At 38.4% G+C, this 13,662-nt stretch overlaps 1 protein-coding gene across 1 annotated transcript; it reads left to right on the top strand.

Moving 5' to 3' along the window:
• The first annotated feature begins 5,395 nt into the window (after positions 1-5,395).
• Positions 5,396-8,628, top strand: LOC143742329 (uncharacterized). Its single transcript, XM_077235208.1, has 7 exons — positions 5,396-5,546; positions 5,823-6,098; positions 6,191-6,397; positions 7,076-7,468; positions 7,677-7,771; positions 7,935-7,985; positions 8,215-8,628. The coding sequence occupies exons 1-7, from the start codon at positions 5,516-5,518 to the stop codon at positions 8,626-8,628; spliced, it is 1,467 nt and encodes a 488-aa protein (XP_077091323.1). The 5' UTR covers positions 5,396-5,515.
• Positions 8,629-13,662: the final 5,034 nt, after the last annotated feature.

Below are 13,662 nucleotides of genomic sequence, written 5' to 3'. Positions count from 1 at the left end.
AGGCCAAAGACATGTAGGCGTTAGATCTTGATATTGGTAAACTCCCTGTGGAAAGAGCTCTTAGAATTCAGTGGAGCACTGAAACAGACTCCTTTTTCTTTAAGGTTAACTTAAAGGATCAACAGTCCACCAAGAGGACTACTCTTTCTACTGTGAATTCCTACTGTGAATCCTGCGCCTTACCAACATCATTGGTGATGTTCATGTTGCCTTTGTATTGGGCAAGGCCAGAGTTGCTCCATTAAAACCAGTAACTATACCCAGGCTTGAGTTGGCAGCCGCTGTCCTTGCTACATGTGTTGACAGGATGCTCAAGAGAGAAATTGAAATTACACTCACACAATCTTTTTTCTGGACAGATAGCACATCTGTCTTAAAATACATTTCTAATGACACAACACGATTCAAAACATACGTTGCAAATAGAGTCTGCAAAACACGTGATTTATCTGAGAAATCCCAGTGGCATTATGTGAATGGCTCACTGAACCCTGCAGATGCGGCATCACGCGACCTGTCGATTGATTCCTTTCTTGGTTCAGAAAGATGGTGGAATGGTCCAGAATTCCTTTCACTGCCTGAATCAAATTGGCCGTGCTTTCCGGAGGAGCAAATGACTTTATCTTGTGACGACTCCGAGATAGTGAAGAGGGCTATGGCTTTCTCTATAGTTTTAACAGGAGGCTCTGACACTGTTCACAAATTCATCGAACACTTCTCTTCTTGGAATAGCCTCAAAAGGGCTACTGCATGGATCCTGAAGTTTAAATGGATGCTTTGGATGGCAAGCCAAAAACAAAAAGATGCTCACTCAATTCTTCCTCTACAAAGCACTGATCCTTATTATTTGACCAGGTCCAATTACAGGAAAGCTGAGAGCAAAACTCAATTTGGAGATAAAGAGCTTTCAGTGGATGATCTTAAACAAGCAGAGAAGGCGTTAATAGGCTTTATCCAGCAACAGACATTTCAATCGGAAATGACGTCTCTGAGAAAAGGGCATACTGTTAAGAAAACTAGCAGTATCTACAAACTGGACCCTTTTCTGATGGATGGTATCTTAAGAGTTGGAGGGAGGCTGCACAAAATGTCGATGCCTGAAGATTTGAAACATCAAGTCATTTTGCTAAAGAACAGTTATCTCTCCACATTACTTTTAGACCACATTCATCAATCAGCAGGTCAATGTGGAAAAAATCAGATACTCTCAAAGCTTCGCCAGAGATACTGGCTAGTTCATGCCAATTCCGCTGCTCGGAAGCTAGTCAGGAACTGCCTGCCATGCAGACGTTGGAACGCACCAGTAATGGAGCAAAAAATGGCCAATCTACCTTTAAGTCGTCTAGCTTGTGATTCCCCTCCATTTACATGCGTAGGTACAGATTATATTGGTCCAGTCGAGGTAAAAAGGGGCCGGAGTCTGGTAAAGAGATATGGTGTCTTGTTTACATGCTGGGCGAGCAGAGCTATCCATCTAGAAATGGCCTATTCATTGGATACAGATTCCTGCATTTTGGCCTTGAGAAGGTTCATATGTAGAAGAGGTCAAGTTCAAGAAATGATATCAGACAATGGACCTAATTACGTAGGTGCCGAAAGAGAGCTTAGAGATTGTCTCGCTCAGCTGGATAACAGCAAGATCAAACGTGCAATGCTGAACGAGGGAATCAAATGGAGTTTTAATTCTCCCTCAGGGGCTCATCACGGAGGCATATGGGAAAGGCTTGTCCGCATCATTAAGAAGTCTCTGTATTCCGTCTTAAAACAACAAGCCTTAGATGAAGAGGGACTACAGACAGCACTCTGTGAGGTAGAGGCTATAGTCAATGATCGCCCTATTACCACCATATCTGATGATATCACAGATCCCGAGCCTCTTACACCTAATCATCTCCTACTGCAGAAAGGAAAACCGATTCTGCCACCTGGATTGTTCATAAAAAATGACTTGTATTCAAGACGGAGATGGAGACAAGTCCAGTATATCAGTGATCTATTTTGGAAGAGATGGACAAGAGAGTACTTGCCACTGATGCAAGAGAGGCAGAAATGGCATGAAGTGCGAAAAAATCTTAAGCCGGGGGACATAGTTCTTATAGTAGACGATACATCACCCAGAAACTCTTGGCCTATGGGACGGATCACAAAGACCTTGCCTGACAAAAGGGGACTTGTTCGTTATGCCTTGGTTAAAACAAAGTCCAACATACTGGAAAGACCTATTAATAAACGATGTCTTCTTCAAGAGTAACTAATAGTAATTTTAGTTGCTTGCAGAGTTTACATGCTCTCTTGATGAAGGTAACGATCACCAATTTTGATGAATTTTTTTGGACGTTTTTTTTTAACATTTTTCATTGACTTTTCCATTGGACTATTTTAGACATTTTTTTTGTGTGTGAACAGATTGAAAATATTTTCATAAAAAGTATTCATATGGCTCCTCAATATTTTATATAATTGCCTTATCATCGTCAATTAAGGGGGAATGAAAGAGCCATAAGTCTGTAAATTTGTCTGTTCTATTGTCTGTACTCCCCTGTGTGGCAATGGGAAAGAATTGCACCCCTTTTGGGGACTTCCTGCAGATAGCAAGTGATGTGGCAAGGGACAGGGGGGAAGGGAGACCGTTTTTTGACCTAACTTACACCACACTGCTTGTTTTGGAGGCTAGAGTTTTGTCTTTAAAGGGTAACTAAACCGCTGGTCAGAGCCTGACTCCACCCACTAGCAATATTTGAAAAATGCGGGAAAAGTGGGCAGAGCCCAGCGGGGATAGAGATAGAACCCAGGGCGGGCCTGAGCGGAAACATTAAGACACGGATGTACCTAATACAAATAAATAAAACATCTCCAGTTAACTACCAGAGCAGTCATTTAGTTTGCCATTAAATAAGAGATCTAAAGCTAAAATGTGTTGTTTTTGAAATCAAGCTGAGCGCTCGTTTGCCGCTGCTATCAGTGTCATGGATACAGTGTTCTGGCTCGCGCAGTCTTCACTCGGACGCGCTCTTCAATCTATCGCCGTTGTGGAGACTGAAATCACAAAATAAAATGCACACAAACGTGTCCCTGCTTGATACAGACTGTAATCACTGATGAACATATTCAGTTTTGATGAGAGAGAAAAAACAATACAAGTGCGGATTAGAACCTGTAACCTCTGACACGCTTGGCAAAAGATCTACCACTAGATCATTTAAGAACTCAAAAAATTTGCGGATCGATGCATTTATTTACGCGCTGAGCAGAGATCCTGCACAGTTTGACAAGTTTGTACCCGGCACTTCTGAAAATGGACTTCCGAATGTGTCTCTGTCCCCAGCACATTTCAAACCAAACTGACGCCCGTGCAATACAACACTAACAACTATGCTAATTAACTACCTAGGCTACACGAAATAATCTAAATAACTATATAAATGCTATGCTAAATAGACGCTAAAATACTCTATCCTGATTGTTTTCAATACTGGCAATTCCAACTCCTGACTCGCAACAATGGTTTTGACGAAATAAGTTGGTTTTTATACCAACTTATTTAAACTTTTTTGTACCAAGGGCGTGGTGAGCTGGAACCTGCTTACGTCACCACCCACCCCTTACGTCACCACCGCAAACATCCAATAGGACAATTCAACTGCAGTAGCCACCGTTCAACCTGAAGAGGGCAGCACTCAGACGTTTTTACAATATATATTGTAGAATTAAAACACTTTAAACCCAAATGTCAAAAAAATACTTGAATCAATGAACAACACTAATAAAGCCCCATTCTTACAGATCATTAACTAAAAAAAGTTGGTTTAGGGTTTAGTTACCCTTTAAGTTTTCACCTTTTTGTTACAATAAAGTTTAAGTCATGTTAAAACAGGTGTAGCGTCAAACATACTTTCCCTCACGGAAGTGGCTTAAAAAGGAAAAGAAGCCACTACAGGCGTGGTTAGCTGGTACCCTCGGACGACAGAGGGTACCACACCTTCCAATAGGAAAATTCAACTGCAGTAGCCACCTTTCAACCTGAAGAGGGCAGCACTCAGACGTTTTTACACCATATATTGTAGAATTAAAACACTTTAAACCCAAATGTCAAAAAATTTACTCAAATCAATGAACAGCATTTATGAAGCTCCATTCTTACAGATCATTTACTAAAAAAAGTTGTTTTAGTGTTTAGTTACCCTTTAAATATTCATCATATATAGACTATAGTCCCTAAGCTAATTGAGTGTACTCATTTAATGAATTCACAGTTTATTGCAATTGACACCACTTCAATTAAAAATATAGGCATTTATTTTAGATGTATTTCTTTGATTGGGGTTCTGTTTTTTGATTTAAAAGAAATGTAGGAATTAATGTAATTAAAATATTGGGGCAAATTACTGCTGTTTTTGCGTCCATCGGAAAAATGAAGTCAATAACGGAAAGTTTTGAATTTTATTTTATTCACATAAAGTTCATTTTATTTCGATGTATGTTTTATTACCATACATTATTCTTAACGCTTTACCTCCGTAATATTTCAGTCCGAATCGGCACATGACAGCGCAGATAAACTGTTAATAACTTAAATAATCTGTTAAACATTATTTGAGAAAGTTAGTGTTAATGATTATTGTAAAATAAATGATGAACGTCATCCTCCACTCCTTGATTAGTAAAATAAATGGGCTTTTTTTTTTAATATGGATTTCTTTTCTTCACCACTCTAACGTTACTACAAACCGGTGTGATGACGCATGGGTGTCACTGAAAACTGATTGGCTTGATGTTTATATGCGGAAATGTATTAATAAATTCTTCTAGACTTTATAATTACATTATGTCCGATTTATCCTTCCTTGTGCCTTTTTGCACGCATTTTGGACAGAAGCAATGACTATGGGGATCCATTAGACTGTAAGTGCCTTGCGAAGGCGGCGCTTATTTGCTTAATTATTAATAGCTAATGAAGATTTTGGGCAAGAATAATTCCACGGATAATAATAATAATAATAATAACTGTTTAAAATTAAGTTTGTTACTTTTCGATAAATGTGTTGAGATTCGATGTGCGCTCACGCACGCGAATTCTGGTGCAACGTTACGTATGTGGTTATGAATGATTTGAACTTTAGTTGCTATAGCGACGCGTGCTATGAATTTTGACTGCAAATGTTTACACTCGAACTGATCGCTTTCTGAGTTGATTGAGAGACGAGGCGAACAATTCAGAGACTTTTGCAAAGTATTTTCTATGCAAATCTTGTGAAGCTGAGGCTGAGAAGAGACTTTTATTCTAGAAGAAGATCGGAGCATATATCCTTTCCATATATTTATTTTTTAAAGAGTTTATATTTTTTTTGTGTGGAGACTTCTATTTAATTGTTATTTTCTTACGCTAGAAGGAGTTTGGCGCTTTATTTAATTTTTAGTTTATTATTTAATTTAATTTTAGTATTTCTGAGGAGAGTTGTATTTTGTTCTCTTTTTTGTATTGTTTTTTTGTATTGTTTTTATTGCAGATTGGTGGATGTCAATGGCTCACATGGGGGGAAGAGGAGGTGAGTGCTTTAGTTTTTTATTTGTACATGGTATGTTATGGTATAACATTGTTGTACAATGGTTGAGTAAATTAATGTGAAGAAACTTGTGCAATGTAAATTTGATCCCCCAATTTTCCCAGCTAAGTCCTCACATGTATTTGACTCCTTGCATATGAAATCAACTTTTCAATCTGAGTAACTAAAGTTATGTATAGTGACACTTTGTAATTGACCACTGACATTGAGTATTGGTTATTGTTAAACCATTAATACTAGCTATGTGAAATATTCCAGCATCAGGCCGCTCCAGATGCAGGAGAGCTGCTGTCTCTCAGACGGCTGGTCGGGAGGTTTGGAGACCCGGTTCTGATGGCCGTGATCAGGATCCGCTGCCAGCCCCGACCCAGACACAGATCCAGGAGCTTCATGGTTATTTAACACAGTCTTTATCTTCTGAGTTGTCTTTTTCTGTGTCCACAGGTCCGGCTCACAGGAAGGAGTGGCAGATCGGCAGCCAGAAGAGCCCAGATGATGGACGTCCGTCCACTTCATCTACACACTCTCGCAGAGGTCAGAATAGGCTTTGAACAATTCTTACGTTGATTCTAAATATTATTACAACAAAAGAAAAAAAATGATTTTTAATATCTGAAATTTTCCAGACTCTTCATCATCTTTGTCCCTCTCTGAGGACAATGTGGAGAGGTGGTTATGCAGAGAGTTGTTGAGGCTGTCCAGGTCCGACAGCTTGGAAGGGTGGCAGTGCCGTCCGCTGCCGGGTCAAGTTCCTGTCGAGCCGACTGAGACTTCGAGTGGCCGAACTGCTCAGGGTGCCATGGATGCTTCTCCTGTGAACAAGAGCTCAACAGGTGAGACTGAAATAAGGCTGGGCAGTGTAAAGTGTACAGATAGAGATTTTGCCATTTCATGCAGAACTGCTTCAAGTTTTTAGCATGTTAATGTCCCGTCACATCTACTGTTGCTCAGCTGAATTTTGATTAAATTTGTTCAGAAATATTTTAATTTGACCATTTTCAGAGCATTAAGAGAACATTCAAAAGTAACGTTCCCATAATGCAAAATTATGAAATATAATGTTCATTTAACCAAGAAATTTCTTTTTTGAAACATTGAAAAAACTGGACGCTGTGAACGTTCAGGGGACATTTAGAATAACGATTGCTTAACTTTATGGGAACATTAGCAAAACGTTCTCAATAAGCCGTGAACTCAATGGTACTTGCGCTGTCTGACACACACCACAAACACGCGCACAGAATGCCGATTCTCAGACAGCATTCCAGCCCCAATAGAATTATATTTTTGATAAATAAATAAATAAAAATTGTGAAATAAAAGGACTATTAATATTGTGAAATAAGATTTTGGGACATTTATGCAGGCATTTAGCAGAAGTCAGGTGGGTAGCTTGGAAATATTTCCATTACTTTGGATTTATAACATTACAGATAAGAATTCAACAGTAAATTGTAAGTTATGTCATGATATCATTAATTTGACATCAGAGATGTTTCACTTCATTTCAGGAAAACCTACAAGGAAGAGGAAAAGAATTGCTTGTTTCCTCAACAGGATATGGAAGGCTGTGAAGGGTTATTTCTGCTGCTGTTGCCACAGTTGTGCTGTGGATGTTGTGGAGCCTTTTGTCCCTCCAGCAGATCTGGAGCCAGAGCCTGATCCTGATACATCATCACCCGGTCCTGATACATCATCACCTGATCCTGATACATCATCACCCGGTCCTGATACATCATCACCCGGTCCTGATACATCATCACCTGATCCTGATACATCATCACCCGGTCCTGATACATCATCACCTGATCCTGATACATCATCACCTGATCCTGATACATCATCACCCGGTCCTGATACATCATCACCTGCACCAGATCTCTCCGGTGTCGAGCCAAATAATGGTAAATCGCCAGTCCTTATTTCTCCCACATTATTTTAAACAATATTGCTGTCTTGTTTTCCACTCAAAATATCTTAAGGCTTGTTTTCAGAGAATATTTATATTATTTTCCCCATATTAATGTTATTTTCTCGACACAGCCAGGACTGATATTTTCTGAATAAAACAATATCATATATATTTCTCATATTTTTCTGTTTGTTTTTCAGATTCCTTTGAGTCTCTCTATAAAGTGGGAGATATACTTGGATGCGGAGCGTTTGGCAGTGTGTACAGGGGAACACGCAAATTTGATGGCAAAAAGGTAAATCTTCCCGAATTGTACAAACGTTTGGCTTTTGTGTGCATCAAAACATATTCAAAACAATTTACAAATGGTTTAATACTTAGTGCAAGGTCAAGTGCTTGAATACTGTTACTGTTTTTAACTTGAAACTGTTTTGTGTTTTTATTTCTCTTTTTTTCAGGTTGCCATCAAGCGGATGCGCAAGTTTGACAATTTTCTTTATCTTTATATTGTAAGTTGGCCATAACCTGAATATGTATTTAGTTGTTTAAGTGCAGATTGCTGTAGTTAATACACCCATAGGAAGCATTAGGTGTAAATGTGATTGACAAATAAGAAAAGACTTTGAGCTCTTTTGAGGCTCTTTTAAACGTATCTAAAAAGATCAAAGAAAAGTACGCTTAAAAATGTTTTGGTCAGATTTTTACCCAGCTAAGCTTCTGTCTACTGCTTTTCTCTAGCCTGGACATCCCGAACCTCTCATTACAGAAGTGGCGCTGCTGCTAATGATGAGGCGAGAACCCATGAGCCCATACGTCATACAGCTATACGATTGGTTTGAACACCCTCGAAAATTCACTCTCATCATGGAGTTCCCTGAACCCTGCGAGAGCTTGCTGGACTTCATCACTCGTCATAATCCTGACGTGTGTGAAACAGTAGCACGGGTCTTCATGCCGCAGGCTGTGCTGGCAGTACAACACTGCATCGAGCATGGCGTTTTTCACAATGACATTCATGCGCAGAATTTCCTGTTGAAGAGAAACTCGTTAGACCTCAAGCTGATAGACTTTGGCTGCGGTCAGCTATTCAGTAGTGAGGGCTACGAGAGCAACGTATACTTTGGTGAGCATTTTGGGAATGTGGAAACCTGAATGTAGTGACGCTTTAAGAAAAAAAGCTCAACAATGTGCAAATGTCTTGCTTACAGGAAGACAGGATCACTGCCCACCTGAAGTCTTCACAGAACCCAGATTCCACGCCGTCCCAGCAAATGTCTGGGCTCTAGGAGTGATGTTGTATGAGATGGTGAACGCATCTCGTCCTTTTCGCAGTAGAACGGAAGTCATAGAAGCCAAAGTTACATTTCAGAATTCCAACTTATCCAGAGGTGAGTGAATAATATTGATAACACTGATAAACACACACACACACACACACACACACACACACACACACACACACACACATAAAGTAAAGGCTCTGTACAGAAACAGTTAAAGGTGAAGCATGTAAGATTTTTTATATATGGCTCAACGTGGAGCGAGAGTTTGGGCCGTGGTTACTGTAGCAGGCGGAGCCGTGGCAAAAGAAATCCAGCTTTAGTTACAGAAGTGAAAGCCGAAATTCGCTGCATTTATACCTTAAAAGATTAAACGGGTCAAGAACGCGTCAAAGTGAACAGAGCGTTGTGATGCTACGGGCTATAAAGCATGCTTCGATACCATACAGCATCATCACGCACCTGTTCAGAAAGACACATTTTCATCAAGACAAATGCAACACAGCTAAACGTATTTCTAATATGTTGTTCCTGAAACATGCCTTCACAAGAACCAGTAAGAGCTGGGTTTGTGATGTTTAAGTTGGGGAAGACACGATGCACGAAAGGGGCCTTTGCGGGGTTTGTTTGAAAATATGCTTTATCTTGTAATTCCGCTTGGTGCCACTAGTGTCGCAGAAACGACATGCTTCACTTTTAAAGTAAAGATAAGGAACATTTTACATTATATTAATCACGTTTTAGATGCTGTTTTCATAGATTCCAAGTCACATGACTAACCAGCTCTCTCCTTATTAACATTTGTACAGAATGCAGTGATCTGATTAGCCAGTGCCTAGCCCGGGATCCAACGAAACGGCCCACGTTAGAGCAGATGTCACAACATGAATGGATTAGAAATGGTCTACTGTTGGAGAAGTTCAGGAGATTCACTTGATCAGTGATTTCAGGTGTGAGGAAGTGTAACAGACAGAGAACGATTATTATCATTTGTCTTCAAATCTGGATTGTTTGTAGTGAGATTTTCAAATTTGTGTTCATTGTAATGTTCTTGTTATAGTCAAGTCACCTTCATTTATATAGAGCTTTGTACAATACAGATTGTTTCAAAGCGGCTTCACGGTAAACAGGAAAATAACAGAATCAATGCAAACAGAATTCAATTCTGTTGTAGAACAGCTCTTAAAATATCATTCATGAGTTGACTTGTTCATATAATCTTTGTATCGGATAGGAAAGAACACACCTTCTGTCCTTGGAGGGCTTGAGCCGGAGACTCGACCCGAAGCCTGAAGTCCAACCCCGACCTGACAGGAACTCAAGCGCCACACCAGAGAGATCCGAGCCTGTCCACGTCTGAGCAAGAACATGAGAGACTGAAGACTGGAAACAAGTTATCAAGTCATCACAGCTCAATTCACTATGTTTTAAAATTCAAGTTAAGACAAGTCATCTTTATCTATATAGCGCCTTATGTATGACCAATCTGTATTAGGGCTGCTGGGTATCGACTTCCATACTTTTTAGGCACTGACCGAATTGCCTCGATACCATCGAGAATCAAAAATTGTCTTGTCGTTCGGTACCAAATTTCGATACCTGAGGGGTTAATCTTGTCAACGTCAGTGAAACAATAAGCATGCATCATGTATGATGTGCACAAATCAAGTGCTGGTGATTGGCTGTGGTGAGGCATCAAGGAAAAACACTAGTTTACGCCAGCTTGATGGCAACAGCGCGATGCCATTCATCGACACAGAGACACGCAGAACATGAAGGATTCATATTTATACAGTCCTTTTTCGGTTTAATATTCTCACTTTGACAACATTTAATTTGAGCGAAACTATTATCTATGGAGGCTAGAGGGTCTATCAAGAGTTTCTTATCTCTTTTCTGTAATGATTGTCCTAAGTCATTATGTATTAGATAAATTATTATATAATTTCATGTGGAAAAATAAATCACACACAATTATAAAGGAGGGTCTAAGAAAAGAGGTTAGTGATGGAGGTCTTGGAGTAGTTGACTTTACCCTATTTTACCATGTGCTGAAAGTAAATTGTTTAAAAAGACTTTATATGGAACATGTTTCCTCATTTTGTTCCTCATTTTGAGGAAATTGGAGATATTGGATTTTTGTTACAGTGCCCCTTCTCACTCGGAAAACTACCCATTAAATTATCAAAATTTCACCAACAGGTTTTTATTATCGTGGTTACGGGTTTACAAACATCATTTTTCACCTCAACGTGGTTTTATTTGGAACAACCAGAATATTATTTACAGAAATAGATCAACATTTTTTGAGAGATGGTATTTAAATAACATCTCTATTGTTAATCAGCTGATGGATGACAATTGTCAGTTTTATTCCTTTTCATAATTCTCCAAAAAAATTGATTTTGGAGCTTCAGGAAATTAATGTAATATTGTATTCAACGCCATTCCTAGTGTTATAAAAACTCTTGAAAGGAGAGCAAACCTATAGACCTATTTCTTTGTATAACACTTCTATTTCAATTGAAGGGATTTTGATTACTGACGACAAATTCAATATTAACAGAAAATCTATTCCAGCATCATCTTTCAAATGAATGATGACGTTATACAATGTTAATTGGAGTCTTGTCTGGTCTCTTCCACACAAATATCTTTTAACAAACAAAATTACATTTAAGAATGTTGCAGAGATGCTACCCTGGTAATAGTGTACTCAATAAGTATATCCAAAACATTGAAAATAAATGCACTTTCTGTGATGTAGAAGAGACAATTGTACATCTTTTTGTGAATGTGTTTGTGTTAAATCTTTCTTGAACGAGTTATGTACCTATCTCTAGAAAAACAAATGTCAGAATATGTATTAACACCTTTAATATTATTTTTCTTTACCACAATTCAAATTTGTATTTCCAGTACATTGTTAATCTGTTCATGATACTTGGCAAATTTTTTATTCACAAATACAAATTCTTGGGTAAGATCCCGCTACTGTCAATTTTTCTGGTAGACTATAATTCATATGTTTTGTCTTTAATGGGCATAAAAACAGAAAATCTTTGAAAAAGTCAAAGATTACTTTCAATGTTTAACCTTGTTTAATTTTATTTATCTATTTTTTTTCCATCCCCTCTGGCTTTATGTTATTTTATTTGTACTATTTTCTTGACACATGTCCTGGGTTTTATTGTTACTGTTGTTATGTATTTGTTACATTTTCTTTCTGTTGGCATCAATAAAAAAGGCCTATACGGAAACCCGTCAAAATAAAAGTTTGGTTTGACTTAAAGGAACTGTGATAGATATATATTACTCTTGTACAGTATAATGTACATATTAATGTAATACTATAATACAATTATTATTAAAACAAATTTTCTTCCTCTGTGTAGCACTTGTTTGCCAAACAACTCAAGGGCTTGTTTAATTTTCATATGAATAAATGTTTTACGCCTTCATTTGATTAGCAGAAACATTATAATACACAATACAGAATTTCTTTACAAAAAAAAAAAAACATTTCATAGGGCCCTATTATTACTTTGGTTTTATGAATTCAATTTATTTGATATGGTTTTGATTAAACCATAAAGATGAGATAAAACAGAAAGAACAGAACTGGGTAAAAATAAAATGAAATTTGAAGAAAAAAACAGTAAGAATGTAATTGTTGTTAAACTGTTAATAAATTGTTGTTTCATGAAAAGTTTCAATGATTTCAATGAATTACACATGCTTTTTGATTCAACTATTTATCGTGTAAAGTGTTCTTATCCTCAAGGTTGGCTGCACTAAGAGTTTAGCTTTCTTGTTTTTCCCCTCTTCACATTAATGTAACAGCCTCTGCTATAATATTATCTGTACATAAAATTGGTATCGAAAAAAGTATAGTTCAGGAACCGGTGTCGAAGTCATGGTATCGGTATCGATATCAAAAACTTTTGAACAAAACCCAGCCCTACTGTATGACCCTTCTGAATGAATGCTTTCAATGCATAAAAAAAGAAGAAATGATTTTAAACAGTCTCGACCTATGAGAAAGCTTTGAACTGAAACAAAACCGCTGCTTCTCGAAACAAAATCTACATGGTGGCAAACTTCAGTGCATTGTTGAGTCTGTCTAAAACATAAGCCTATAATGAGACTAGAGCCTGTGGACAATAATAATAATAACTGAAATGTACATTTCCTGAAGAAAATGTGAGTGGTGCTTGCAGTGGCAAAACTCAGCACTCGTTTGCTACAGTAGGTAGTTCTGGCTAGTTGCTATGGTGTTGCTAGGTGGTAGGTATTTGTCACAGATGGTTACTTTGGAGTTTTATAGAGTTCTTAACATGTCAACAATCACATCATCACTATAGGGCAAAGTTGATTGGTTCCTGCTGGATCAGTAGCCAATGAGCTTGTGTGGTGCTCAAAGTTCAAATACTTTGTTAGGATTTGCCGTAGTTTCAGTGTGCTTTCCAAACCCTCCACCTTCCCCAGCTCCACCTGTAATAACTGAAATGAATACAGTCATGTATGAAAACCTACGGTGAATATAACTAGGCTACAGTAGATCACCGAAGGTTCATTTTCAAAGCCTTAAAGGGTAACTAAACCCCTGGTCAGAGTCTGACTCCACCCACTGGCAATATTTGAAAAATGCTGGAAAAGTGGGCAGAGCCCAGCGGAGGGGGGGGGGGGGGTAGGTGGGGGGAAGCGGGGGGGTGCATCTGAGATGCATCTCTCTGTCGGTAAGGGCGTTGTAGGAGCCATAAGTCTGTAGTTTTGTCTGTACTATTGTCTGTACTCCCCCGTGTGGTAATGAGAAAGAATTGCACCCCTTTTGGGGACTTCCTGCAGGTAGCCATCTTAAACAGGAAGTGATGTGGCAAGGGAGACAGTTTTTTGACATACATTA

The sequence above is a fragment of the Siphateles boraxobius genome, unplaced genomic scaffold (genome assembly GCF_051911475.1).
Source record: "Siphateles boraxobius isolate OS27281-9 unplaced genomic scaffold, OSU_SipBor_1 1, whole genome shotgun sequence".
Taxonomy (NCBI): domain Eukaryota; kingdom Metazoa; phylum Chordata; class Actinopteri; order Cypriniformes; family Leuciscidae; genus Siphateles; species Siphateles boraxobius.
The sequence above is the reverse complement of the archived record's forward strand: the minus strand, read 5'-3'. Positions and strand labels throughout refer to the sequence as shown.

Excerpts from the sequence above, each read along its gene's own strand:
- LOC143742329 (XM_077235208.1), top strand. The coding sequence starts at position 5,516 with ATGTCAATGGCTCACATGGGGGGAAGAGGAG. Across the intron at positions 6,398-7,075 it reads TGTGAACAAGAGCTCAACAG|GAAAACCTACAAGGAAGAGG; the intron begins GTGAGACTGAAA and ends ACTTCATTTCAG. Across the intron at positions 7,772-7,934 it reads GCAAATTTGATGGCAAAAAG|GTTGCCATCAAGCGGATGCG; the intron begins GTAAATCTTCCC and ends TCTTTTTTTCAG.